General features: G+C 49.9%; 11 protein-coding genes across 11 annotated transcripts; 6 read left to right on the top strand and 5 right to left on the bottom strand.

Annotated features, from left to right (window-relative positions):
* Positions 1-5: 5 nt before the first annotated feature.
* Positions 6-1509, bottom strand: PSA2 (mannose-1-phosphate guanylyltransferase; the record flags this gene model as incomplete). Its single annotated transcript, XM_041699876.1, has 4 exons — positions 6-32; positions 83-1249; positions 1322-1378; positions 1450-1509. 4 exons carry the CDS (start codon positions 1507-1509, stop codon positions 6-8), a joined length of 1311 nt encoding a protein of 436 aa, XP_041552917.1.
* Positions 1510-2503: 994 nt separating this feature from the next.
* APUU_21154A (putative dynamin GTPase) lies at positions 2504-5154 on the top strand (the record flags this gene model as incomplete). Its single annotated transcript, XM_041699875.1, has 3 exons — positions 2504-4717; positions 4768-4909; positions 4964-5154. The coding sequence occupies 3 exons, from the start codon at positions 2504-2506 to the stop codon at positions 5152-5154; spliced, it is 2547 nt and encodes an 848-aa protein (XP_041552916.1).
* Positions 5155-5671: 517 nt separating this feature from the next.
* On the top strand, positions 5672-7628 carry KRS1 (lysine--tRNA ligase KRS1; the record flags this gene model as incomplete). Its single annotated transcript, XM_041699873.1, has 3 exons — positions 5672-5890; positions 5965-7552; positions 7618-7628. The coding sequence occupies 3 exons, from the start codon at positions 5672-5674 to the stop codon at positions 7626-7628; spliced, it is 1818 nt and encodes a 605-aa protein (XP_041552915.1).
* Positions 7629-8129: 501 nt separating this feature from the next.
* Positions 8130-9676, bottom strand: cox15 (cytochrome c oxidase assembly protein cox15; the record flags this gene model as incomplete). Its single annotated transcript, XM_041699872.1, has 2 exons — positions 8130-9243; positions 9303-9676. 2 exons carry the CDS (start codon positions 9674-9676, stop codon positions 8130-8132), a joined length of 1488 nt encoding a protein of 495 aa, XP_041552914.1.
* A 441-nt stretch (positions 9677-10117) lies between these two features.
* APUU_21151A (uncharacterized protein) lies at positions 10118-11577 on the top strand (the record flags this gene model as incomplete). The annotated part of the gene is made up of 3 exons (XM_041699871.1): positions 10118-10622; positions 10673-10756; positions 10817-11577. The coding sequence occupies 3 exons, from the start codon at positions 10118-10120 to the stop codon at positions 11575-11577; spliced, it is 1350 nt and encodes a 449-aa protein (XP_041552913.1).
* A 669-nt stretch (positions 11578-12246) lies between these two features.
* On the bottom strand, positions 12247-13425 carry APUU_21150S (FAD-dependent oxidoreductase; the record flags this gene model as incomplete). The annotated part of the gene is made up of 3 exons (XM_041699870.1): positions 12247-12686; positions 12770-13041; positions 13127-13425. The coding sequence occupies 3 exons, from the start codon at positions 13423-13425 to the stop codon at positions 12247-12249; spliced, it is 1011 nt and encodes a 336-aa protein (XP_041552912.1).
* Positions 13426-14134: 709 nt separating this feature from the next.
* On the bottom strand, positions 14135-15284 carry APUU_21149S (uncharacterized protein; the record flags this gene model as incomplete). Its single annotated transcript, XM_041699869.1, has 2 exons — positions 14135-14721; positions 15152-15284. 2 exons carry the CDS (start codon positions 15282-15284, stop codon positions 14135-14137), a joined length of 720 nt encoding a protein of 239 aa, XP_041552911.1.
* A 16-nt stretch (positions 15285-15300) lies between these two features.
* Positions 15301-16432, top strand: APUU_21148A (uncharacterized protein; the record flags this gene model as incomplete). The annotated part of the gene is made up of 3 exons (XM_041699868.1): positions 15301-15630; positions 15686-16038; positions 16105-16432. The coding sequence occupies 3 exons, from the start codon at positions 15301-15303 to the stop codon at positions 16430-16432; spliced, it is 1011 nt and encodes a 336-aa protein (XP_041552910.1).
* Positions 16433-19000: 2568 nt separating this feature from the next.
* On the top strand, positions 19001-20736 carry abd1 (mRNA (guanine-N7)-methyltransferase; the record flags this gene model as incomplete). The annotated part of the gene is made up of 3 exons (XM_041699867.1): positions 19001-20433; positions 20488-20654; positions 20702-20736. The coding sequence occupies 3 exons, from the start codon at positions 19001-19003 to the stop codon at positions 20734-20736; spliced, it is 1635 nt and encodes a 544-aa protein (XP_041552909.1).
* A 485-nt stretch (positions 20737-21221) lies between these two features.
* APUU_21146A (SUMO ligase MMS21) lies at positions 21222-22839 on the top strand (the record flags this gene model as incomplete). The annotated part of the gene is made up of 2 exons (XM_041699866.1): positions 21222-21997; positions 22062-22839. 2 exons carry the CDS (start codon positions 21222-21224, stop codon positions 22837-22839), a joined length of 1554 nt encoding a protein of 517 aa, XP_041552908.1.
* A 1098-nt stretch (positions 22840-23937) lies between these two features.
* MIC33 (putative mitochondrial dicarboxylate carrier protein) lies at positions 23938-24956 on the bottom strand (the record flags this gene model as incomplete). Its single annotated transcript, XM_041699865.1, has 2 exons — positions 23938-23986; positions 24058-24956. The coding sequence occupies 2 exons, from the start codon at positions 24954-24956 to the stop codon at positions 23938-23940; spliced, it is 948 nt and encodes a 315-aa protein (XP_041552907.1).
* Between the last annotated feature and the right edge of the window lie 2402 nt (positions 24957-27358).

The raw sequence follows: 27358 nt of genomic DNA, 5'->3' as shown, positions 1-27358 counted from the left end.
ATGCCCTACATGATAACCTCGTTGGCAACGTCCTATATTTTGGGTCAGCTTCTGGACAATGCGTGCAATCGGGTCAACTTACGCGCTTGAGTTCCTTATACGGCAAACAAACACAGTTTTGAACTCGGACCTCGTCACCGACACCGCACTCCTTCCCGAGAATGGTGATGCTCTGCACCTTGACGCCGTTCTTGATGATGCTGGTAGAGTGGCTTCCGTTCGGAATCGGGGTTCCCTCCACACGGGCCCAGGCCCCGACTCGCCCGCTCCACCCAATGATTGCATGCATAACACATGCATCGTGCTTGACCTCTGCATCCTCGAGAACAATTGAGTCCTTTATACGAACACCTGAACCGACAGTGACACGAGGACCAATCGACACATTAGGACCCAGTTTCGCTGTTGGGTCTACACTTGCGGAGGGATGGATATAGACGGGAGGAACAATGGTGGCGGAAGGAGCGGTGAGCTCCTCGGATTGCGCTTGGAATGCTTTTTGGAGGTAGAGAGCATTGGCCGGAACAGCAGATCCAGCTGTTTTTATCTGACGCCAGAAATCCTTGGTCTCGTGAACAAAGAAACGGTTACTGTCAGCAAGGTCGGAGAGGATATCTTGCTCCAAACGCAAGACCTCGGTCTGGTCTGAATCATCCTCGCCAACAAAGGACGACTCCAAATTGTCGGAAGAAGGGTATGACAGTAGACGTGGGCGAGCCGTTCGTCGCTTGATGGTGCTGCGGATGGATGGGAAGATACATTCCGTTGCAAAGAGATAAACCCCACAGTTGATGAGGTTGGAGATATGCGATTCTGGCTTCTCGACATAGTGGAGGACACGCTTCGTGTGGGAGTCTGACACAATGCACCCAAAGTTTGAAGCTGCGTCGTTGTGGACCCGTGTTCCCAGAATGACTGCTTCAGCATCCTTCTCCTCGAATAGCCTCAGCATTTCACCAAGCGGGAACGAGCAGCAGACATCGGCATTGAGCACAAAGATGCGCTCCGGCTTCCCCTTTAAGATGGCGTCGCGGAAATGGTACAGACCTCCGGCAGTTCCTAGCGCTGTGTATTCTCGAAGGTATGAAATCCGAAATTGGGGGAATTCTTTGAAGGAGTCTTTGATGAAGTCGCGGAAAACGCTCTCATCGTAGTAGCCAATAAGGATAACTTCATGAAGCTCGGGGACCTTTGCGAGAGCCTTGAGGCAGTGGTGGATAATCGGATGACCAGCGACTTCGAATAGAGGCTATAACGGGAATTGGCGTTAGATTGGAACTTGCTTTCGGTATGAGAAGCTTGGATTCGGGCAAAGACCAACCTTTGGAACATCAAGAGACAGAGGCCGGAAACGAGTTCCTCTTGACGGACCACCCACCTAAGAACGCTACGGTTAATTTCCGCAAGGAGAAGACGTGTTTTCAAAGCTGTTGGAATCAGAAAACTTACCAAGATCACGGCTTTGGTGGAGGCCACGTTGGTATGTTCCCGCACGGGCACCTGGAGCATTGTGGGCGGATGAGGGGCAAAAGTTGGAATTGAGTGGGAGGATAGGATAGAAGAAATCTGTCGGAGGGGGGTAAGTGGACAGAAAGGGGCAGCCGCGGAAACAAAGAGAAATTCAGACCTGAAGATCAAGGTCGTACTGGAGAAATATTTATTCAGGGGAGAGATGTAGCGTCGAGGGAGAAAGTGACCTCACAGGTGCCCGTCTAGTCAGTTGATCAGGTCGAGGCCCACCGACAAAAGCTCCAGACTCAGGAACACCAGAGATCGAGCTCTTCCTTCGCACCAGTTTAATCCCCGGAATCAGTACTAAATTTGGGATTTCCCTTCTAGAGAGCACAATGGCTGCCATGTGACTTTCTTGGGGTTCGCCGCTTTTGGCATCATGATACCTTGTATATACCTTATTTCCCAGGTGTCAACTTTCAATCTACTATATACGGCATATTGTTCAACAAAAGCTAGGAGAGTCGAATCGTCTAAGCAGTTGTATGGAAAATTAAACTTTCAGTTCAAGCTGTTTTGGAATTTCCATCTTTTAAAATCCATCCAAATTGGGCATATAATACGCCGGCCTCACTTGGATACACCAACACAACTGAATAAATACTTCCGTCATGAATCGGAATTTTGACCTTTAGATTTCTTTGCCATCTGCTTCCCCGTAAGCAACCCTTATTAGTACTTTAGCCTCAGGCACGCACTGCTACACGGTACCAGTGTTATCTCTTGTTGACTCTACTCTTGTCTCAGGCATAACACTGGCCTGCTTTTCTTCACTCCAGTCACCTCTTCGCCCACCCTCTTCTCTACTTCTCTCTCCCATCCTTTTTGCTTCTCTTTACTTCCAACCTCCCTTTTTCTATTCTCTACCGCATTGCTGTCTCTATTCGGCTTATGGTCTTCCACTTTCATCTTTCTGCGTTGAGAATTGCTAGGTTGTCTTGTTGTATTTCTTTTGCCGCCAATCCAAAAGGAGAACAAATATTCTTGCAAGATGGCACCGCATTCTCTTCAACCATATAGAAGTGTCACGCCCGATGTGAAGCCCTCTATTACGGACTTGGAACGCCCAATGTCAGGTAAGCCGTCGGCTTCGCTCCAATATATGTCAACGGAACCTAATATGACTATAGCTTCATCCCAACATCCGATGCCTACAACGGAGTCCTTTTCCGAGCCTTGCTACTCAGAGCATCTCAATATCCTTGCACAGAGCATGACAGCTCTCGTCAAGAAGATTCAGGATCTCCGTCACATTGGCATTGAGGATTCTCATATCATCTTGCCGAAGATCTGTGTGATTGGTGATCAGAGCACCGGAAAGAGTTCGCTCATTGAGGGAATGAGTGAAATCAAGGTTCCAAGGAGCTCTGATACTTGCACTCGTTGTCCGATGGAGATAAATCTATCCGAGAGTGAGGCCGGACAGTCTTGGACTTGCCGTGTGTACCTCTCTCGGAAGTACATATACGACGGCTCCAGGAAAATAGGGAAGCCGAAGAAGTCGCATCCACTGGGACCATGGGTCTCTATCGATCCGGAAGATGAGTTCTTCATCACTATCACCAACAAAGATCAGATTGAAGAAGTAATCAAATGGGCACAGCTTGCAATCCTCAACCCAGGCAGACCAACAGCTCATTACATTCCGGGACAGAACTCAGAAACTAATCCTCTTGATTGTGAGGTGAAATTTTCGCCCAACATAGTAAGATTGGATATCTCAGCACCAGGATTTCCGAGCTTGTCTTTCTACGACCTGCCTGGTGTCATCAACCAGGTCGAATTCGATGAGGAACGCTACCTCGTAAACCTCGTTGAAAACCTTGTGAAGGATTACATCAGCCAGGATAACTGTATAGTTCTCCTCACGATTACCATGACGGATGATGTGATGAATAGCAGTGCAGCCCGGATAATGAATGACGTCCGTGGAGCGAAACAGAGAGCGCTCGGCGTTCTCACCAAGCCAGACCGGATCCCTCCTGGAGAAGAACTCAGCCAATGGATTGAGATCCTCGAAGGTGATAAGTTTGCTTTGGGACACGATTACTATGTTGTTCGCAACAATCCGGATCCGTCGGTTGAGCATTCGGTGGCTCGACAGCAGGAGGATGCGTATTTTATGTCTGGACCATGGTCAACGGATCTTGCAGCGTACCGTGAGAGATTTGGAACCCGGAGTCTACAGACCGCTTTGTCAAAACTTCTGTTTCAGCAAATCCAGGGATGTCTACCAGGCATCATCGACGAGATTAACAAGAAGGCTACCCGTATTGATGATGAGCTTTCGAAGCTCCCTGCTCCACCGTCGGCCAATGTTCCATACATCTTGTGCGAAAAGCTGTATGAATTCAAGGAATGCATTCGCCATCAAATGGACGGGGGCTCCAGGGAGTACCCCCTGAAGAAGCTCTGGTACAACATTGCAGAAGATTTCAAGCTCTCCTTGGTTAAAACCCGCCCAACAGTGAAGGTACTGGCAGAGGCTGATAAGCAATCCATTTCCGCTAGCCGTGATGACGACTCAGAATGCGAGCTTGTCCAATGCTCACCCAAGAGGAAACTACCTGAAGATCCATCTGGCCCACCATCCTCAACTGTGCGGGGAAGACCTAAGAAACCATCAGGATATCATACTACACACTTTGAGAATTTTATGACACCCGCGAAAGAATTCACGTGGGAAGAAATCCGGGATATCAACAAGGACTCGGCGAGTGCTGGAATCCCACAGCAGATTAATCCCAAGGCCATAGACTTTTTGAATCAAGTGAGTGTCGTCCACTGGAAGCAGCCAATGATAGCCTTCATCGATACAAGCCATCAACTTGTGAGAGACACACTCTTGCGCGAACTGAACAACGTTTTTATCCAGTACAACCAGACTGGCCTGTTCAGAGAGCTTGAGAGAACGATCAGAAGCTATCTGAAGAAGCTTAGAGCTGAACACCTCGCTCATGCTGAGGAGATATATCAAATCGAACATGAGAAACCTTTCACAATGGCGACTACTGCGCTTGATCAGGCGACGGCTGCGGCCTATACAAACCTGGAGTCGCGCCGCTTCGATGCCAGAGCCAACCATTACCTGAGCCTCTTCCACAAGCTCCCCATTGGGGACCCACGAAGGGAGAACGAAAAGAAGAAGCTAGGGAATGCCGAATTGGGCGCAGATAAGTTCACGCTGGAAGTCAAAATGATGGCTGTAGGTCGCTTGGTTGCAAGGGACGGGCACCAGTTGCTGACTGCATGTAGATAACCCGAGGCTATTACGAAATCGCTAGCTCGAGATTTGTCGACTCTGTTTGTCAATCTATATACACAAAGCTCTTCTTCAGATGCCACCAGAGCCTGGTCAAAGCGATTGAGCACGGCCTAGGGATTCAGGCGGAAAACGGTACGTCCCGCCCCTCAATTTAACCGCACCTGTTCTAACTGTGTTATATATTAGCTGTGGAGCGTTGTAACGAGCTCATGTCCGAGGATATTGAACGCCAGCGTCGTCGACAGTACCTGGAGAAACAGAAAGAGAAGGTCATGAAAGCGCAGGAATGGTTGAACGAGGAGAACGGAACTGCCCACGAGCAAGACGATCCCCTGAATTTTGAGCGCGAAATCAAGTCGCAACCCCACGATTGGTGAGGACTGCAACCGCTAGCTGCAGCATCATGTTTTAATTCTGGAGAGTTACTTTGTTATTCTGTATTTGGTCGCCAACGCTGCCAGAAGATTCAAGGCGGGGTTCAGTTATCGGCGTCGAAGAACCCCACTTCAATACCCTTGCCCTATACCCTACCTGCTTCTTTTGGGGGGTTGAAGTCTTTGGAAAGCTGCAAATGCATGGTCTGGGGCGGGCAGTAGTCAAATGAATCATGCGGAGGCATAATTTTAGAGTAGGCACTATCTAGAAATTCGAAGCATTGCAAAAGAATGCAGGGATTGTAGTGACTGAATTGCTTGTAGTTGTTCTGGGAGTACCCAATGAGCGCCATCCCGCGGTGACTCAGGCCCAAAAATCTTCGGCGCGCTTTCTCCGTCTCCTCCTCCCACTTCGATTCAAGAGAACATCATTTATCTACGACCGACGTCACCTCTACTGATTTTTGCTCGCACCGTTTGGCGTGAGTGAATAGAGCGTCGGATAATCCAGTCTTCCACAATGACCGATTCCAACCCCGTCAAGGAGGTCGAGGCCTCCATGGCCAACCTCTTGCTTGATGAGGTCACTGGCGAAAAGGTTTCCAAGACCGAGCTGAAGAGACGCCAGAAGCTGCGCGAGAAGGAAGCCAAAAAGAAGGAGAAGGAGGCTGCTGCTCCCCCCAAGGCTGCGCAGAAGAAGGTCTCTGCTGAAGAGGAGGAGGCGAACCTGACCCCCAACGTGCGTTATCCTTTGTTTTCATTTCTCATTTCCAACCCCTTGAGCATCAGTTAATTGTGCTCTCTTGATTTTAGCAATACTTCGAGATCCGTAGCAAGAGAATCAACAAGCTCCGAGAGACCAAGCAGCCCGACCCCTACCCCCACAAGTTCCAGGTCACCGACGACCTACGCAAGTTCTTGAAGAACTATGAGAGCCTGGAGAAGGGCGAGCAGAAGCCCGAAACCACTGTCCGGATTGCCGGTAGAATTTACACTAAGCGATCGTCCGGTGCTAAGTTGATCTTCTACGATATCCGCGCCGAGGGTGTCAAGGTGCAGGTGGTGGCACAGGCCCAGCATGCTACTGGTGCTATTTCATTCGAGGATCAGCACGAGAACCTCCGGAGAGGTGATATCATTGGTATTGTCGGTTTCCCTGGTCGTAGTAACCCCAAGAACCGACCTGACGGTGAGCTGTCTATCTTCGCTACCGAGGTGATCCTGCTCGCGCCCTGCCTTCACGCCATCCCAACCGAACACTACGGTTTCCAGGACAAGGAACAGCGCTTCCGCCAGCGCTATCTTGATCTGATCATGAACGATAAGTCTCGTAATGTTATGGTCACTCGTTCTCGGATGGTTACGTATATTCGCAACTTCTTGGACCAGCGTGACTTCGTCGAGGTTGAAACCCCCATGATGAATGCCATTGCTGGTGGTGCAACAGCCAAGCCTTTTGTAACTCACCACAACGAACACGACATGAACCTATTTATGCGTATTGCTCCTGAGCTTTACCTTAAGATGCTGATTGTTGGAGGACTCGAGCGTGTTTACGAGCTCGGTCGCCAGTTCAGAAACGAGGGTATCGACCTTACTCACAACCCCGAATTCACAACCTGCGAGTTTTACTGGGCTTATGCAGATGTCTACGATGTCATGAACATGACAGAGGAGCTTGTTTCCGGCCTGGTTAAGCACATAACTGGTGGCTATGAGACCACCTTCCACACACAGACTGGTGAAGAATACCAGGTCAACTGGAAAGCCCCATGGAAGCGCGTGGAGATGATCCCCGCCCTTGAGGAGGCTACTGGCGAGAAGTTTCCTCCCGGCGACCAACTACACACCGCTGAGACTGCTGAATTCCTCAAGAAGGTCTTGAAGAAGACTGGCGTGGATTGCTCACCACCCCTCACTAACGCTCGTATGCTTGACAAGCTTGTGGGTGAATTTATTGAGGAAACTTGCGTCAACCCCACATTCATCACTGGCCACCCTCAAATGATGTCTCCTCTGGCCAAGTACCACCGTAAGACTTCCGGTCTCTGCGAGCGTTTCGAGGCCTTTGTCTGCAAGAAGGAAATTGTCAACGCCTACACTGAGTTGAACGACCCCTTCGACCAGCGTCTTCGCTTCGAAGAGCAGGCCCACCAGAAGGACCAGGGTGACGACGAGGCTCAAATCATCGATGAGAACTTCTGTACCAGCTTGGAATACGGTCTGCCTCCTACCGGTGGCTGGGGTATGGGCATTGACCGTCTCGTCATGTTCTTGACGGATAACTACAGTATTAAGGAGGTTCTCGCCTTCCCATTCATGAAGGATGACAAGACTGCACAAGATGGCAAGTCCGCTGCTGAGGTTGTTGGCATCGAGCCTCAACCCGAGGAAGGAATCCGTAAGTGCCTACCTGAATCCAACCTAATCATTTAATTGGCGAGCTAATGTGTTTGCGTTGCGCAGCCCACAAATAGATATTAGAACCTAAGTCATGCAAAAAAATGATGCCTCTTGATGATATTCCACGATTGAGCTGGTTGGCTTTTATGAAAATAAATAAAGAATCTGGGAAATAAAAATAAGATTTTATATTCTATCGATGGTGCTCGTGCCTGATCCTGTAAACCGGAATGATTTTTTTCCCCAGAAAATGTATGTTTATACCTTGGTGTGGTTATGACTTGCCTCTCCCTCCCTCTATTTTCCCGCTAATAACTAGGACTTATCCTTTCCATGGCGTCTCGCTAATGTCGATTCACTTGATAACAGTCGATAAATGCCAAATAGCTATTGCTCAGAGTGGATATTTGGTAGGAACAGTTAAGAGTTGGTTAATTAGGTAATATTTCAATACAATGACCAATTTATGGTACCCAATAGCGGTAGTAATATACAAGAACATATAAGTAGAGAGTTTCATGATAATACAGGAATAATATTTGACCTGGTGCCCTGGACGCAAGTGCTTTTTTTTTTTACAGCTTGGGGGGAATGTGGCGGGCGGCATTTGACGCAGTATGGCCACGCGCCTTTGCTGCCATCTGCAGCAGTTTGGCGGTCCGCGATGGGTGCCAGACGCGGCTACCAAGGACGAGAACCCATGTCAGAAGGAACAAGCTTCCAGCCTGGTGGGCTGAGGCCAGAGGAAGAGGAACGAGGTACAGTAAAGTCGTTAGACCAAGTCCGACCTGCAAGCAGGCAAAGCCGACGACACCGTGTACAGCCTTCTTGGCAGCTGGCGGTAGGAAGCGCTTCACGTTTGGTGATCTGCGTGTGTACGCCCAAAGAGCCATGATGGATGTGAATGTTGTCATAGCCAGGATACGGTGGTCCAGTTGAACGAGAGAGGGGTTCTCCAGGATGTTTCTCCACCACAAGTCTGAGCGGTCCTCGTGTCGCGAGTATTTTTTATCAAACAGTTCCGAAGATGGAGGTGCAAATCCGTTACCCATGTATGGGAATTCATTATAGATAAGCCCGGCATCTAGGCCAGCAACAAGACCACCCGACATGGCAGTGACAAAAACAAGGAGGGCCAAACCGGCAACAGATCGACGGAAAAGTTTAAGCTTCGGATCCCTGAGTGACTCCAGCAATTTGATTCCAGCATCCGGGTCAGACAGGAGACGATGGGACCGCAGAATAGCGAGACCGTTCCAAAGCATTGCGACATAGCAGACAAACGCGGCCCCAAGGTGCGCTGTCAAGCGGTATTGACTAACACGAGGTGTACTGCCCGGAGCAAAGAGGTCGTCCTTGAGCCCTGATTTGACCATCCACCAACCGATAAAACCCTGGAATCCGATCAAGCCTGAAATACCAGCCAGCCGTAAAGCCATGGGCTTGCTGACCTTCTTCCGAGCAACAAAGTAGATAGCCGGCAAAACGAAGGAGAGCCCGACAAATCGACCCCAGATACGGTGGATCCATTCCATATAGTAGATAGACTTGAATTCGGAGAGTGTCATCGTTGGGTTCAAGAGCTGAAACTCGGGTGAAGCACGGTATTTCGCGAACTCGGATTCCCAGTCTTCGGCGTTCATAGGAGGAAGAGAACCAGTAACAGGGCGCCATTCCGTAATGCTCAGTCTATGTCTTGGTCAGCAAGCGAAACATCCTGCCAAACAGTATATAGAATTCTACCATACCCAGACTCCGTTAGCCTAGTAAGGCCTCCGAAAACCACGATACCAAAGACACTAACCGCGCTTCCGAGTAACCAATATGCCACGGTCTTATCGCTAACACCAGGGAAACTTGACTTTGACGTCTCTGGTTTCGCACCATTTACGGCAGCGGAATCAGAAGCGCATCGCGCAAATGCCTTCCTCGCCTTGCTTTTCAGAGACGCCGCATTGATGCTGCCGGTGTTCCGAGCGAAGGGAACGGAGGGTGTACGGGGAGTCGTTCTGGTTCCATAGTTTTGGGTCCGAACAAGGCACTGGCGGCAGGTAAACAATTCTTTAGACAGCCGCGGCGCAAGCCGTCGAAATAGGAGAACGGAATTCCCCAGAGACGCCATGATTGCGACAACGATGGGAACTCGAGCTGTCGAGGGGAAAATTATCAAATGTCGCGATCGGAGAATGCGGCGGATAATCGGAGCCTGAGGCCAAGACAGCTCGGAGCCAATCAAAAGATCACAATTTGTTGTCTGGAGATTTTGAAGCAATCATACGATCCTCAAGGTCTCATGCGTCATAAGCGAAGATGATATTGTCATGATAAAACTAGGCAAAGAGCATCTCAGTAGTCACTGATACGCCGAGTCAACAATGCAAGAAATGAGCTCCAACGAAACGGCCTTAATTCATTCCATCCCGATTAGTTAATACCTCAGGCAGAAGCTATCCAATCTTGGCTTAGCCTTTCCAGCTGCACTTCTCAAAGCGCCAGCAACAGACAACGAACTTTCAACTCTCACGCATGCCAACACCACACGGTTTTTGAAATCGCCTCAGAAATGTCTTATGCGGTTGAGACAAAGAAGCGTAAATTTCACCGAGTACTCGAGTCCCTCACGACACCTTCGAACACGGAGTCCCCAAACCAAACTGCCCGCTCCGCGACTGCGACAGCTCTTGAACATGCCCCGGCAGCGAAACGGAGTCGTCTAAGCGGCCGCGATGGTAGCATTCTTAATTCCGTGCGGAAAGACGTCCTCAAAATTGCGCGACCTTCTTCGCGCGCTTCTTCCGTATCCTCGCTGTCTCGACCTAGCTTTGTTCCTTGGGATCGCGAGCGTTTTCTAGAGCGATTGGAGACATTTCGACGGGTAGATCGGTGGTCTCCTAAACCTGCCGCAGTAAACGAGGTTGAATGGGCTAAAAGGGGTTGGATCTGTACGGATGTCGCCCGTGTTACGTGTGTGAGTGGCTGTGGGGGCTCCGTCGTTGTTAAGATTCCCGATGAACTTGACGAGCTCGATGGCTACGACGTGGATAAAATACAGGAAAGGAAGGACGTCCGTGAGTGACACAATGCGGCCCTACAAATCTCTGATACTAATTGGGAGTAGGTACCAAACTTGTACAGCAATACATGGGTCTTATGGCTCAAGCGCATGGGGAGAATTGCCCGTGGCGGAACAAGGGCTGTGATGGTTTGTTTTACTATCTGAAGGAATCACTAAGTATTAATTAATTTTACTAACTGTATTCAGCTACAATTCATCGACTACCCTTGACGAATCCTGATATCGCAATCTCAAAATTTCAAACACGCTATTCACATTTACTCAAAATGGCCGACCAGCTACCCGGCCCTGAATCTATACAAGTGCCGGAAGGCTTCAATGCTCAGGATGTAATATCGATCCTGCCGGCCGGAGCATTTCCGCCCTCTGAAGAACACAAAGAACCCGTGGAGGACAACCAACCCGGTTCGGAAAACAGCCAAGAACCTGCATCCGAACGTCCCGTTCAAAGCGATCCTCCAATCAACGAATCGGCCTTTATTCTAGCCTTTCTGGGCTGGGATTCTTTTGACGGAGCAGTGAATATGGCTGGCTGCAGCGCCTGCTTCCGACGCCTTGGATTTTGGATGTACAAGCCAAAGGCAACCGAGGACGCTTCTTCCCATGATCCATTAGATGCAGCCAACGAACACATGGAATACTGCCCGTGGATTAACGGTAAAGCCCAGAGCGGTACAGGAAACCCCTCTGAGAAACCGGAGGGCTTGCGCAGTGGATGGGAACTTTTGGCCCAAGCGCTCAAAGTGAAACACTTACGACAAACTCGATCGAGTACCCCGATGGGTAGCCGCGCTGGGTCAGAAGCACCTTCCATGGACGACCCCGAGATAGACGAACCAAATGATGTTGCTAAGAAAGCTAAAGACCGAGAGTGGTGGGCAAAAATTCGACGAATGAGGCAGGTGTTGAACGTCAAGTCACCTAAAAGAAAACCGACAGCCCAATAAATGATTTTTTTCCCCCAGCACTGCATGCTTTAAATCCGGGGTTCTCATTTGCAAGCGCGGCGTTCAGGCAGCTCCAGGGCCATTGTTATCTATATATCACCATCGGACTTCATTTACAGGCGTATTGGAATTTAATACATTGGCTGACCGTTTCCCTGATACCTCTCATAATAAATCTATTTGACAGAAAGCCATTCATTCACTCTAGAGAAAGAAGCTTTTCGGAATACGAAATAAACCCCTGCGCCAACAGGGCGATGAAAACGAACAAGGCTGTATATGACCAAACACCATATCCTCCGTTTCTCCTACGACTTTCCCAGCCTCGACCTGGACGTCCCGGTACTGGCAGGAAGCCGAGGGTCTCTCCACCCGCACAGACTTTCGACGCGATATTGGATGGCAAATTCGTATTCCATTGAGTGTAATATCGGCCGACCAATTTATTTAGAAGACCATCCCGGGAATGGATACGGCATACAGTCCACGAATCATTGTATATGCCCCGGACCCGAGGGTATCGTTTATCCTGATACGCCTGGAGCGTATCCCGAATTTGCACGGGCGAAGGTTGGTGAGACTGATTGCTACGAAGCAATGTTCGGAGTAATGAGGCAAGAGCGGCGGCGTCTTCAATGGCGCAGTTTGCTCCTTGGCCGAAGTTCGGCGTCATCTTGTGGCAGTTGTTGTTGGCTTTGGCAAGCAGGACCGGTGACCTGGTAAGGAGGATTGACTCACTTTGTGGACGCTATCCCCAAGCAACACCATCCGGTCATAGAACCAAGTCTTGAACAGCCCCTCTTCTAGTGCAGTCATTGAAGCAGTTTGCTTAGTTCTCCAGAGATCGTCAACACAGAGTTCTCGGTATAGCCGAACGTCTTTCATTTCCCTGCAGAGCTTTTCCGCATCATCCATCGAAAACCGAGGGGTATCTGGATAGACGTACTTCTGGTCGAGCTTTTTGAAAATAAACCAGAAGACACGGTCACCCTTACCTTGCATCATCATAACTGCGGCTCCATCAAGGAATGCGTTGATCTGTTCTCCATCCCCAAGGCCCTTTATCCCAGATGAGATCCCGAAGACACACGCATACTCCACCGTCATACCTAGCGATATCATTCGATTAGTCAAGCCCTCTTTGACAATTTGGCTCTTGGAAACTATGGGCATCTGTGCTCTGGATACTGACTCTTCTTTTCTTCATCTAGTATAGACCCAAGCGAGTCTTTATTAGCTATCCGCCACATCTCGGATCTGATCCGACTGTGTACGCCGTCAGCGCCTACAATGATGCTTCCCTGGTACACACTGCCATCATCTGTAACCGCGCAGATTCCTCCCTGGCAACGATTTACTTCGGTCACTTTTTTTCCAGTAATAATTTTCGCCTTCTCCGGATATAATTCGTACGCGATTCTGAGGAACTCTGCTCTCGCTAAAAACGCAACTGAATACCCAAACCTAATGACGATAGAAGCAAAGGTATCAGTAAAAAGGATGGCAACCTAAAGACTTCCAGTCTAGGGGTTAGTTCAGATCGACGTACCTCTCATAAATGTTTTGCAGATAACGGCTTTCGAGAGCGAGGCCGTCTGGAAAAATAATATGGGATATACTCATTGGCTCAATGCATTGCTCGATTTTCTCATGGAGCCCGAGCTGCTCCAGGATTCGAGCTCCATTAGGCATGATACCGATTGATGCACCCAGATCTGGCGCTACCTCGTTTCCTTTCTCGAGGATGAGGTGTTCTATACCCGCTCGGTTGAGACAGTGGGCAAACACTAGGCCTGCCACTGAGCCCCCGACAATTATGACCCGGAAATTCGAATCCTCCATGACCATTGACCTTTTGACGTCTTCTCAAACTTCGCATATACCGATGCTGAGTCCGATGGTGAAGACCAGGGCCCCGCGTGAACATAAACCAACAAACCCGCGATATGCAGTCTATACGTGTTTGCCTGGCAGGGTAACCTTCGAGGATGCCCGGGAATAGACGAAGAAAACTCCTAAGTCCGAGCAACTGTTATCTAGCGGGGTTCCTTCAAGTTTCATCCTCAGCCCATGCCGGCCATATTCGCAAGGCTATCGAGGGCCTAACCCCTTTGTTACACGCGCCAGTGAAGGTAGCACACCGTACGGAGTACGACTCAAAGACATTACATTCGGGAAATGCTTGCTTCCGCGCACTGACTCCAGATTCCCGATTCCCGTGAGCGGGATTTTCTCCTAACCAAGGGGATTCGAGCGTACCCTCGCCATATGGGTGCACAAACAAACAAACCCCAACCGCCTTTCATTTCCGCTTATACTGGAATTTGCCCGAGTCCATTTCCCGACGCTTGATACGATAGAGGCAGTAGCCATAACTGAGTTCAGAAGCAAAAAATACTGCCACTGTCCACAAAACAAATGGCCCAGCTATCCAGGCGAAAGCCTCCGGCCAATAAAAATATCGAAGGGCGACGAATACTATAGTTGATATCGACCCGAGAAACCGTGTTAACCTATTTTTGCGTTCTTAGCAGCAAGCCTTACAAAAGATCAGGCGCTAAATAGCATACCAAAGTGTGTACGATGCTCCACGCGTATTGTTTCGACTCAACAGCTGGCAGACTTGGCCGACACTGATCAACATCTGACATAGAATGGCACCAAAGCTATAGGCACGAGCTGGCCCTAGTTGAGCGGTCATGGAGAGCATACCGCCCAGCCATAGCACTGTCGTGGCCACAAATACCAGCAGGGAATTTTGCATAATTAGAGGAGAGTGCTGCCACTCATTCGGGGTCGCGCGAATGGCGCCGTACATCACAAAGATGTTGACAAGCAGTGCCACAAAAATCACCACCCTCTCGGCCCAGTCATTAGATGGATAAACGAAGCCATACACAACTTCCCATGCAAAGTCAGCACAGAGAGCCATGATATTCAAGCAATATGTTCGATCTTTGATGGAGACATAGGTCATCACAGCATAGTGGGAGCCCCATCCAAGTCCCATGCCGAATACAAAAATATCAGATATCCATTTGACACTGATGTACTCAGGAGGTGGCTGGATATGTGTACTGAAACCATCCATGTTGATTGGGATAGCAACTATCGCGATCTTGCCGCCAAGGTAGGTGTTCCAGACTAGATGGTAAGTGCAGTCCTGGTTTGTTCGAGGGAACTTTATATAGGGACTGATGTGATAAGGCATATGCAAAGCTGAAGTGCTATTCTCTTTTATGTCTTTATTCTCACTTTGGAATTGTGAATTTTTTTTTTTCCGCTTGAAGATTGTGTTACACGCCTTCTAGCGAGCAAGGGTAAGTGTGCTGTCAGACGCCGAACTACCTAGTCAGCGATGAACCCCAACTCCGAGCTGCCACGGTCGTTTTATGGCCAAAAGAAAAAAAAAGAAAAGAAAAAGAAAAACCCCTATTATGTTGATTCCCGGTGGCTCTGTGCATTTTAATGTTAGATTTGGCATTTAGCCGGGTATACCAATCTCATCATATGCCAAACCAACCACAATGGTACTGACGAGCAGTGTAACCCCCCAAGCAGGGCTTCGACATACACGTCGGCGACTCTTCCAAAGCCAGGTCACTTGTCTTGTTATGTTTGGCAGCATATATAGCAAGTGAAATTCCGTGGCCTGTTGATCCACGATGCAGTTCTTCTGGCTTATTGCTATTCGGATTTGGCAGCATCTACACGGTATCTATCATGTCTGGGCTACAAACTCTTCATTTGATGCCTATCCCCCTGGCATTCACCGCTGGCATTTTCCCTGTTGTGCTCTACATGCTACTAGATCGGCTGCCTCCCATATGGCCGTCCTCGAAGAAGGCCATGATGATTGGGCCAAAACAACCGCAAGATATAACTTCATTCGAGTGTCCTTACAGTTATATACGCCAGATCTATGGGAAGTATCACTGGGCTCCTTTCATTCATAAGGTCTCACCGGGTCTTAAAGATACAAACCCGAAGAAATATAAGTGGATTCTTGAAGTTATGGATACCATCCATCTATGCCTTATGATGGTAGATGATGTAAGTCGTCAAGTCTGCTCATTCCAGCCTCGCATAATTCTGCTAACACAACCAGATATCTGATAACAGCGATTTTCGGAAAGGCAAGCCAGCAGCGCATAGAGTCTATGGCCCATCGGAAACAGCAAACAGGGCATACTACCAGGTGACGCAGATCCTGAACGAGACCGTGAAGCAATGGCCAAGCCTTGCGCCATTTTTGATGCAGAACCTAGAAGAAATTCTGCATGGTCAGGATCTCTCTCTCGTCTGGCGTCGTGACGGACTCAGTAGCCTACCTACTGGGGCTGAAGAACGAATGGCAGCATATAAAGAAATGGCTTCGTTGAAGACAGGCGCTCTGTTCCGCCTCATGGGCCAACTGGTATTGGAGGATAAATCGGCAGATAAAACGCTGACCACTCTCGCGTATGACTACCCGAATTGAGCCCTATGTTAATTTAAAAGCCAGGATTAATGATCTTTTTCGTGCAGATGGTGTTCACAACTGCAGAACGATTTCAAGAACGTTTATTCCTCAGAATACGCAAAAACAAAGGGATCACTTGCAGAAGACCTTCGGAATCATGAATTCTCGTTCCCTATCATTGTTGCACTAGAGGCTCCTGGAGGAGAGTGGGTTGCCAGAGCTCTGGAATCGGGGTCACCTCGGAACATACGAAAAGCACTTGAGGTGATACAGAGCGAAAGTGTCCGGAACGCCTGTTTTACTGAGCTCAAGTTTTCTAGCGCCTCTGTTCAGGACTGGCTCGCCATTTGGGGCCGTGATGAGAAAATGAACTTGAAGAGTCAGAAGAGGTGATTGAGTCCAGTCAATGACGCCTAGACATGTGCCCATCCTATATTTTGACAGTTTCAACAACTATGTCTGATACCATTTGTGTCTGTCGTGTGCCTTTTTTTATAGATCGGGAAAACGGCATAAAGGAGCAGCTTTGTTTCTCGTCACTTTTCGTTCCTTCTAGAGGTTCCGGTTGCTTCCAAGTTGCTTTATTATTTCTGGAAATATAGGCTATACCAGCGCGGCTTTTGTTTTTATGTCAGCGCTAACTGCAGTGTCCTCTCAGTGCTGATTTACCACGCTTAATGTAACCTTTTTCGATGCTCCCTCGGGAAACCATTGCATGACCAGATTTCTAGACCACGAGAAGGTGTCACAAGATTTCGGATGCGCCTACACCAGGTCCAGCAAGTGGCTTCGAGAATCGTAGAGCCCCCTCTCGAGCCTCGTTTAGGTACCCAAGCATGTCTTGTTGACAGTCCCAGCATCACGCACATATTGTGCTACTGGGCACGTTTCTTCGCATGATTCGTAACTCACAATAGGTTTCACAATAGTACGACTTCGATTTCGTAATGCAAGTCGGCCCAGCAATGCAGGCGCCAACCTGCCCCTGGACCCAGTTCCGCACTATGCGGCATCTGAACATCTTCGGGCCTTCGGCGGTTCTACCAGTGATGCTTGTGCGAAGCGCTCACGTCCCCGAAGTCCCCGAGGATAGTTACTAGGGCAGTTTATAGGAAACCCAACGTCGAGTACGTTGTCGTGGATGGATCCAATTCCATGCACTGCCAAGGGGACAGCAGTGTGCGAAATGTCACTGCATTGTGAGACATACCCGTGCTGCTTGATAGAGTGTCGACCGCTCTGCATGGCTGGCTGGGAATTCTTCTGTAGGTAATCCGTGCCGATATCCCTGAAGGGGATGAGAGTCTTCAGCGATCGTCTCCACTCGCTGATCCCCTCTCCTGTCTCTGTTTATCCTTATCCGTCTATCGACACTCTTCCCAGTTACTTGAGAGTCATGTCTAATTTCCAGAATGCCATTCCTAATGCCCTCTCAAGGTACGATAATATCACTGGGTACAAGTCTTATGGCGCTTGGGGTGTGCTGATCTGAAAAGGTATGTAGATTCTCTCTTCAGAAGGTTTATCTCCTGTTTTGATAAGTCTGGAATGTTTATCTGTAGTTCGCATTAGGCCTTTACCACCGACACCACCGAATAATCCAACCTCATGTGCTGACCACAATGCTCTTTAGCGAAGTAATTGGTAGGTAGCCGTTGTGGAGGCCGCTTTCTCGTTGAAACCCAAGAAATTTACTAATGTATGTATATGCCCCTTTTCACTTACAAGCGCTGGATCTAGAGGCAACTATAACAGAGGCCTAACCCCCAGGCACCAGCCTTTTGGGCCCAGATGCTCTTATCTCCAGACCAGCGGCTTTAATTGGCAGAGTCGGCAAACTCATCGGTCCTGGGTTACACAGGGTTGCCAACGGCAAGAACCGTGTGCCTCAGTGCTAGTTTAGATATGGTCAATCCCCGTATCCATAAACCGGCCGGGACAGCTCAAGCGACGATCGCCAGACTCCGAACCTAGGGTTCCTGTCGTTTAGATTCCCCATGGTGCACTATTCCACTGAAGTGTTTCATATCTGGAGTTCCATGTTATCGGATGACATTGAGGGAAAGTGAAGACATAATCTCGGGTGCACGTTCTGCAACACCAGGTCTATCCAATATGCGAATGAATGGTAAAACTAGGCGCTTGTTGCCCATGTACCATCAAGAATGTATCTCATAAGAGCGTAGAAGTGTAGAGAGGACGGCGACAAACAGACAAGAAAGAGTGTAGGCTGATCGACTTCCGGATGCGGCAAGGGGAAACATGGTTGATCCCCAAACTCAACCAACGAATCCAACCCTGCCCAGTCATCGCGTTCTCTACAGATTCCTTGGTCTGTTCATCTATTCCATCCTCTCTCGCGACTTTGACTTCATGTGGTTTGGCAAGTCATGGGCTTTCGTCCACCATGGCAGATGAAAACCAGCCGGAGCGCCGAGTGAGTGGAGGCGCCATGTATGACGCTGCACGGGACAGCTGGGACGGCCATCACGTCCAGCAGCCATCTCCTCATCCTCCGCAGCAAACCCAGCATCCTTTGGTTAACGACCACTTGAATGACATCTCTCCCTCGGTACGTTGTGCTGTCCTGTCCGTGATACACTCTCCAGTGATGAAGTGTTCCCAGCTTCTGTGAGAATTGCCTCAGAACACAATGAAGCCAAAAACCCCCCGAGAAGCAAAAAATTCTGTTACTTGATCTGTCACTTCCAGCTCAGTTGCCGCTTTAATGGATAATTCACTAATATCTCGATCTGGGCGTTTTACATATAGCTTCCCAATGATCCCCACTTAACACAAGGACCGGAGCTACAGAACTTGGCCTCCACTTCTCCCTCGGACCAACCTCAGCTACCCGCCTTACCACCCGAAAGACCAGAGATACAATCCAAAGAGCACGAAATTGATCGAAAACCACCTCGCCTAGAAGAGAAATCCAAAGCACGTCCTGTCACTGAGGCCATGGACTCACCCCCTAGCTTGGAAGGCTCCAGGCCTGTTGACACCCTAGCAGAGAAATCTGAAGCTGGCGGCACCCCCGGCGCGACAGCCAACGACTACAGCGGCTCGCCCATCGACAAGAAAAGAAAAATAGAGGAGGGAGAGGACAAATCACAAGCTGCAGCAGACCGGACCGGCCCTAAACGCAAGCGAGTTCAAGAACGACACCAGAAGCTGCGAAACCCCGGCCGAACTGCGCCTTCCGCATATTCGCGACGCGACGCAGATGAAAATTCGCGCGCAGCACCTCGAAATGAACACGCAAATCGATCGCCATCACCCGCTCTACCTCCCCGTCGCTCACCTACGCCCGAAGCGCAGGCACGCCAGCGGAAACGGCCTGGTGGTGGTGCGCGTCGGGGCCTCATGGACCCCGAAACCGTTCGCAGGAGACAAGAAGAACAGGAGCGTGCTCGGGAAGATGATGCCATGCGTTACTCTCAGGGCCGAGGCGTGACAGACATTGTTCGACAACATTACAACGCTGTGCCCCAGCGCGGCAGAGAGTGGCGGAAAACTGAGAGCAAGATCAAAGGCTTGCGTACCTTCAACAATTGGGTCAAAAGCAGCATTATTCAGAAATTCTCGCCCGACGAGGACTTTGCTGCTCGGGCTCTCGACATCAAGGATTGGGCCAATGACGCAGCGCCGCCACCCGTGGATGAGAAACGGCTGCTGGTGATTGACTTGGGCTGTGGTAAAGGCGGAGATTTGGGTAAATGGCAGCTAGCGCCTCAGCCTATTGAACTGTATGTTGGCCTCGACCCTGCCGATATCTCTATCTCGCAAGCGCGTGACCGTTACGGCTCCATGAGGACTGGACGTGGACCCCGTAACCGTCGTGGACCCCTTTTCCATGGGGAATTTGCAACCAAAGATTGCTTCGGCGAACCTTTGAGTGATATCCCAATTGTGCAGCAAGTCGGGATCGAAGATAATGTCGGACCTGGAGGTTCCCTGATGAGCTCGCGATGGGGCGGCGGTGGATTCGATGTCGTCGCATCTATGTTCGCGATTCACTATGCTTTTGAGAGCGAAGAAAAGACAAGGCAGATGCTACGCAATGTAGCTGGCTGTCTGAAGAAGGGTGGCCGTTTCCTCGGAGTGTGCCCGAATTCGGATGTCATCAGTGCACAAGTCGCTAAATATCATGAAAAGCGGAAGGAGAGCGAGGCGTCTAAGAAGAAGGAAGATGCAGAGCCCGAAGATGGAGAAGTTGAAGATGACGATAAGAGAGCAGAATGGGGGAACTCCATCTACCGAGTCCGCTTCCCTGGTGCTACTCCTGAAGATGGAATCTTCCGACCTCCTTTTGGGTGGAAGTACAGTTACTTCATGGAAGAAGCCGTCGAAGAGATCCCCGAGTATGTTGTGCCTTGGGAAGCCTTTCGAGCGTAAGTGCCTGCGCCCCATCTTAGTACTACCATTTTTAACACGCCACTCTGCAGATTGACTGAGGACTACAATCTCGAGCTTCAATATCGAAAGCCGTTCCTCGAGGTGTGGCGGGACGAAAAGGATGACTCGGAGCTTGGACCGCTGAGTGAGCGGATGGGAGTCCGTGATAGGGCCACTGGCGATTTGCTGATGACAGAGGAGGAGAAGGAAGCAGCAAGTAAGTATCGCCCTCCATAACTTAGTATCCATATGCTGACTGAATAGGCTTCTACCATGCATTCTGCTTCTACAAAGTCTAGTGGACATTGCTTCACTTCACAAGCTTGTACATTACTGCCATTGTTCGCCTGTACGGTGGTCCCACCATAGCTCACAACCATTTAGCTGAAATTTGAGGAAAACATATTACATCTCTTAGCCTTCCAGATCCTGTACGTAGTTGGAAAAAGCCCGTAGATGCTCTACAGTTGCAGAGAAAATAAACTTCATGCCTCATATTTCAGGCATTAAAATGCCTAAAACAGTCATAAATTAAGTATCTCGCCTGAACAGGCCTAGCGCTATCGCGTCGCGCCCCGCGACAAGAAGCAATTCATAAAGAAACCCGACCCCATCGACCACTTTCTATCCACAAATAAAGCCACCTCGCCAACGCTGCTCACCCATTAAACCTACCAAGACTCAAGCGCGAAGGCATACCTACAATCATAAGCACAGCAACACCCGCACGAACATCCCCCGAACACGGAATAGAAACAACAAACCGACGGGCAGGCAAAAAAAGATGCTCTCCACGCCGGGCCCCTCACGCGGGCCATCATCCAGCTCAAGACACAGAGACAGAGACCGAGCCCGGGCCCGCGGAGGGACAGAAACAGGCACCCCGCGCCGCGCAGGAACGCCCCCGCTCCCAACGTACGAGCCGCCCATCGCACAGCTTAACGACGCTGGGCAGCAGGCACTACTAGGCCTTTTGCGAGCGCAGGGGCTGCAGCAACTCAAGACGCATCTCCATCACGTTGAGACGAAGCTTACAGACTCTGCGGGCGAGATTAATGAGAAGTTGACGGATGCAAGGGAGAAGGCGCGGAAGAGGAGGGAGAGGGAGAGGGAACGGGATGCGGGGCGGTCTATGACAGAGGCTAGAGACGGAGAAGCGGGGGAAGGGAACTTGGATGATAGGGGTGCGGCTTCGGAGGAGAGCTCGCGGCTGAAGGGGCTTGAGGAGAGTATTGAGGCTCTTACGGGGAGGTTGGATGCTAGTATGCGGCGGGCAATCGATTCGGAGTCTAGGGTTGATGGGTTAGGGGAGATCTTGGGCGCGTTGCAGAGTGAAGTTGATGCGAATGTAAATACAGAAAGTCGAAGGCAAAGGCCGCGGCGGCGGACGAGGCGTGGTGCTGATGAGGAAGAAGAGGGGGGGGATGATGAGGAAGGGGGGCTGTATGAGGCTACGCCTGAGCCAGAGGTGGATCGGGAGGAGATTTCTTTGAGACGGAAGCTTGAGGAGAGGCTGAATCAGAAACAAGCAAAGTGGGAAAATTTGACATTGACTGAGCGGTTTGTCTCCAGCTACCTACTCACGCACCCAAGATCCCGTACGCTGACAAGTCTGCATGAATAGCTACTCCGAAAACAACGACTATAAAGGCTTCTACCGCATCATCCATGACTCCAAACACCCCAGCGATGCCATCCCTCCTCTCCCACACCCCTCAACCTGGTTCGCCCACCTAGAAGACACCAACGCCTCCGCAAGATCACCCACCGCCGCGCCTTCACGAAACACCCGGCAACAACGTACTCGCGCTGGTTCTTCCGCAAGTGCTGACTCCGACGACCTCGCCATTGAACGCGAACGTATCTCACTTAGATGCCCACTCACCCTTCTCCCCTTCCGCGATCCTGTCACCAGCACCAAATGCCCTCACAGCTTCGAACGCGAGGCAATAACCTCAATGATTAGCCAGAGCGCCATGACCGCCCCATCTCAATCATCCTCTTCGGGCCGCGGAGGCCGCAGAATCCGCGCCGTGAAATGCCCAGTCTGCTCAGAGGTTCTAACGAACAATGACCTCCGCGATGACCCTGCCTTAGTACGTCGCGTGCGGCGCGCCGAGACAGCCCTGAGACGGGAACGCGAGGAGGAAGAAGAAGGCGAACTGGGCCTTTCGGAAAGGCGAAGGCTTCGACAGAGTGGGATTACAGTTGGTAGTGATGATGATAGTGACGGTGGCGATGATAGCAATGGTCGTGGGGATACAATGGACGTTGACCAGGTCCGAATCAAGCAGGAGAGGGCAATGTCGCGTGGTGTCACTGAGACCGAGAACCGTGGAAGCGAGACGCAAGATTCAGGTACGGATGAAGATGAAGACGAAGCTGAGGACGAAGACGAGTAGGACGGCAACCAAGAATTGTATATAGGCCTCCCTACTACTAATCGATAAAACTCACTTGGGTCTATCATCCATATCTACGTATCTACCTCGGCCCATATTAATGTTCAGAGGAAGGAAGGACCCGTTCCCTGGCCCATCCGAACCCGCCTGCCTATCGTTCCTGCCAATCTGCGCCGGATGTATTATGAGAAGGTGCTATCTTTGAGCTTTTAGTATCAAGGAGGAAAGAGCAAGTGCCATGAAACTTTCAATATCGAGTGCATACTTGTCTAAGTTGTTGGCGCCGAGTCGTCAACACATCTGTGACTTGGCTTACCGTGCACTCAAGTTAGAAGCACTATCCTGGGTTTATGGGCAATTTATTTTACGTGTTTCTTTTATATTACCCTTAGTATATTTATTGATCAGCGCTTTTTTAGAGTAACATTGTTACGTTCCAATGGGTCATGTTTATGATCAGTGCTTAGCATCGCTAGGCCTGCAGTTTCTTCATTTTGATCTCAACTACCATTACATACATCCCGCAAGTACAAACACGCCTTATCATGGATAGGCGTGTTTTGAGTCTTTGCTCTTTGTGGGTATAGCTAAATGCGTAACACAGGAATCAAACAACCGATGAAGGCAGACAAAGGCGGATCAGTGCAGTCATCCCAGGGAGATTGATCCTCGCACATCCTTCGAAACATTTAACAGGCACTTATTAGAAGACGCTCCAACCATTACACCGAACCCAAATGATAGAAGAAGTAGGGGTATTCAGTAACAGTAAGGAGGGTTTTCGACCTTGAGCGATAATCCGCGGTTCGGTGGGCAAGTAATTGACCGATCATATTTCTTCTAAAAACCTTTGGAAACATGTCCATCGGGTTGAGTCCGGCTGTAACGACTCGTATGTGTTCTGGCGCTTGATGTCCCATCTAGGGACTGTTCGATAAAGATTCGATAAAGACCGAAAGTTCGCTGTAAAAATACGGGAATGACAATTCCCTCTCAAACTTAAGTGAGGCACGCCGTAAATGTTATCGCAGAAAAAGCAAGTGTCCTGGCTAGTTGAAGGCCAGTTCCACGAAGTTTTCTTCAGCCGCATTTATTCATTTATTTGGTGAGGAGGTTGAGGTAGTCAGCGACGATAAGCGTAACCATACTAAAAGTGGAGCGGTGGGTCAGCAATAAGCAACAGGAAAAACAAAGTATGCACGGAGTGGGGAGACTAACGCATGGGGTGCGATCCGCACATAGTATGTGCCGAAGCCGCGATAGAACCTCAGCCAACCTTCTTCTTGAACAACTTTGCGAGCGCAATCAAGCATACCCTTGTATGGCACTTGCCCCGTCTTCGGGTCTTTCTGTTGTTTTTGCAAACGAGTTTTGACAAAATCAAATGGAAGGGAGAGGAAACTAGCGAAGAAACCAGCGATCGCAGAAGCGGCAAACGTCTGGTTCTGAACTGAAAGACTTGTCCGAGCCTTCAATTGGGTTTTGGACTCGGCAAAGAACGCTAATTGACCGAGATTCAGGGACATGGCACGCACAACGGTCGGTAACGCGCCAGCCCATAGCGCAGTCACGCCTTCGGCTTTGGAAATGCGCGCCAGCGCATCAATAACGGAACGATAGTTAGCCCGCGCCTCGGGAGGCTTCAGGCCGTCTGACTGCATTCTTACGAGTGCCAGATCGGCCGGGTTACCGATCATAGCGGCAACACCACCGGCTGTCAGGCCTGCACCGGCGCGCTCTGCGAAAGTCACTTTTCGGTTGGCTGCCTCAGCCTTCTTGTTGAAGGCTGTAATGAATGTGTCGAAGAAACCCAGTCGGGCAGTGGTATAGACGGCTTGACGTAGGAGGCCGGCTGATAGACCAGTGTAAAGGTCACGAACCTTTCCGGAAGCGATAATGTCACGCGCAACACCAAAGGCCGAAGGACGAGGTCCAGTGCGCACACCCTCGCCAGCGAGCTGTAGGCGCACCTTGATCATATCAATGGGCTGAATGACAGCGGTGGCCGTCATACCGGCCAAACCGCCATTAACGAAGGGAAGAGCTGCACGAGTATATGGTTGGTGCAGGAAATCGACGGCTGGTTGCGTCGATTCTGTAGTAGTGGAGGCCGCCATATTGGTGAGAAAGCAGTTTTCGCACCAGGTCTGGGATAAATTAGCTAGTTGTATTAAGACAAGCGAAGAATAATAGTGGGAGAAAACGAAAGTGGTGTGTGCTGTCGGAAGAGAAGAGCCAAAAAAAAAAAAGCATCCACTGACCGATGATATATAGCGAAGGGAAAGCGGGAGCTGACGGGGACAAAGCCGTTAGTAGACTGCAGATGGCAAATTGCTGGTGACACTTTATGAACTGAGGGAAAGAGTGGCTCGTGTGACGGAAATGACGTTGAAGAGAGGAGGCGAGAGGGGAAGGACGGGAGTATACCTCGATACTTTATAGCCAGGAGGGAGCCGGGAGACAAGATTCGAGCGACCAGGAACTGCCCAGTGAACGATGAATCGGAAATGAGGAGTAAAAGAGGAGAGGCGGAGGACAAGAAGATAAAACGGAGGAGATGAGGAGTTGTTCCAAGGTTGAAGACTCTTGTCAGATGATTGACGAGGATTAGATGCGGGGAGGACAGCAGAAGCCTATCAATCACAGAGGACGCTTTTAAATCAGCAAGGACAAAATGCGCCTAGTCAAAGCGAAGCAGACAATCTTCCGGCGGTGTTTTATAATGGAACCTTTCTGATGATTTGTTTGCAAGAACCGAGACTGATTTCCGGGATGCGCACGGGGTATAGTCCAGTATAAGTAGCCCAGAATTTGTCCGGAGGGAACCACATTTTTTTTTTCAGCTAATACTAATTCCCAAGCTATTGCTTTCGGTCTATACTTGATTTTGCTAGCTTGGACGTTGCGATCCTCGCTAGAAAGTCCCCACTGGCCCCTACTATCGGCGTTATACAAGAAATGTGGATGAGGATTTTGGCAGCAGATGGGGATGCGGGGGATGCTGTCCAAGCTGTCGGCTTGCATTAGTCCTGTATTTCTTTTTCGAAGCAGCAGTCCCTCCCTGACTTCCGCTGGTGCTTCAACAACTACTACTCAGCAATTCTTTGAATTCAGCACTCGAGTCAATGACTTGTATCATTCGCATCTTTTGATGTGTCTATGTCTTCATCATCAACGTCATTGCATGGTAATATACGAATAATAATACTAGTATTATACCATCAGTTACTACTGTGGAGACCGCACTAGCCGCATTGGGGCGGATCGAACACGCGGGAAACCGTCAGGCCGTCAGCCGTCGCTCTTTCCCGATCCCTCGGAGAAGACGTCAACCATATCAAAATGCGTGCTATTCAAGCTGTCGAAATGTGATGGCAGTTGTTGCACTGATGACCTTCCTCCGTTATCAACATCAAGCACAATTCTGTTCTGTGTAATATGGCAGTACCACGTTCTAAACGACCGATGTATACCAGTTACCGTGCCGCCAGTCCGACTACCCGAGGATAGATCCAAGAAGCTGATCCCGCCATACCTTGCTGCAGCGCTGAGTATCATCTTCCTCCTGATTAGTCTCTCCCGGAGTACCGTCTTCCAGCCCCATGGCGGTCCAGATCGGTTATTCCTCTTAGCTCCCGCTGCCCTTTCCCCCGTCCCTGGGCAATCTTCCGTTCCCCCATCCCCACCAGAGCTCCGTGTTCTGGGCAGCATTCCTCCGTCGTTCGGATGCTGCTTCTATCGACCGGTCGGCCGATATGTGTCGGTCTCGTTGCATCTGGGGTCGGTGGCCAAAGCTAGGCCGCTTGTCAATTTATGGTGCAGGCATCTATACATAGTTCCGGTGAATACAGAGTATGGTAGCAAATACCAAGGCGTTTTAAATGACCCATCCCTGCTATTCGACACGGACATCTACCTTGCAATAAGATACTATATCTCTGAACTACTTTATCAGTTCATCCGATATTCATCTCACCCCAGTATCCCTATCTCATGGACAACAGTGCTCCGTCTCCGATGCTCGGCGGAATCGGCAGTGACACCACCACGATCATGATATCAAAACAACGATCAGACTACAAAAGGGGTTACCCTCGGGCCTCGAAAGTTCATCAAGCACGGAAAACACGGATACCCTAGCCACGTTCCATCAGCGAGACCCGCCATGGGCCTGCCGGACGAGTTATTCTCCGGGGTACGGATGGACCAACGGGACATCATGATGGGGCGGGTTGAGATAGTCAAGGTCTGTGAGATGTAGTAGGCTAACTATCGCATCATGGCATTAAGCATGGAATTGAGTTCCATTCACCCCCACATCCCAACCAAAAAAAAGGTAAGGTATGGTAATGCGGAATGAGTGCCGCCGCCCGCGGCTTTACTCCCCGGCAACACCCAATCCACCGCGGCATAAGATATCGGAGTTGACTGCACTACCAACACCACAATTCACAGGCTAGATACCAATGCCACCAAATACATTCGGGACAAGCCCGGAAACCGCAGCGGAAGAGAACGA

Source organism: Aspergillus puulaauensis, chromosome 2 (assembly GCF_016861865.1).
Source record: "Aspergillus puulaauensis MK2 DNA, chromosome 2, nearly complete sequence".
Taxonomy (NCBI): domain Eukaryota; kingdom Fungi; phylum Ascomycota; class Eurotiomycetes; order Eurotiales; family Aspergillaceae; genus Aspergillus; species Aspergillus puulaauensis.
This window is presented reverse-complemented; position numbering and strand designations above follow the sequence as displayed.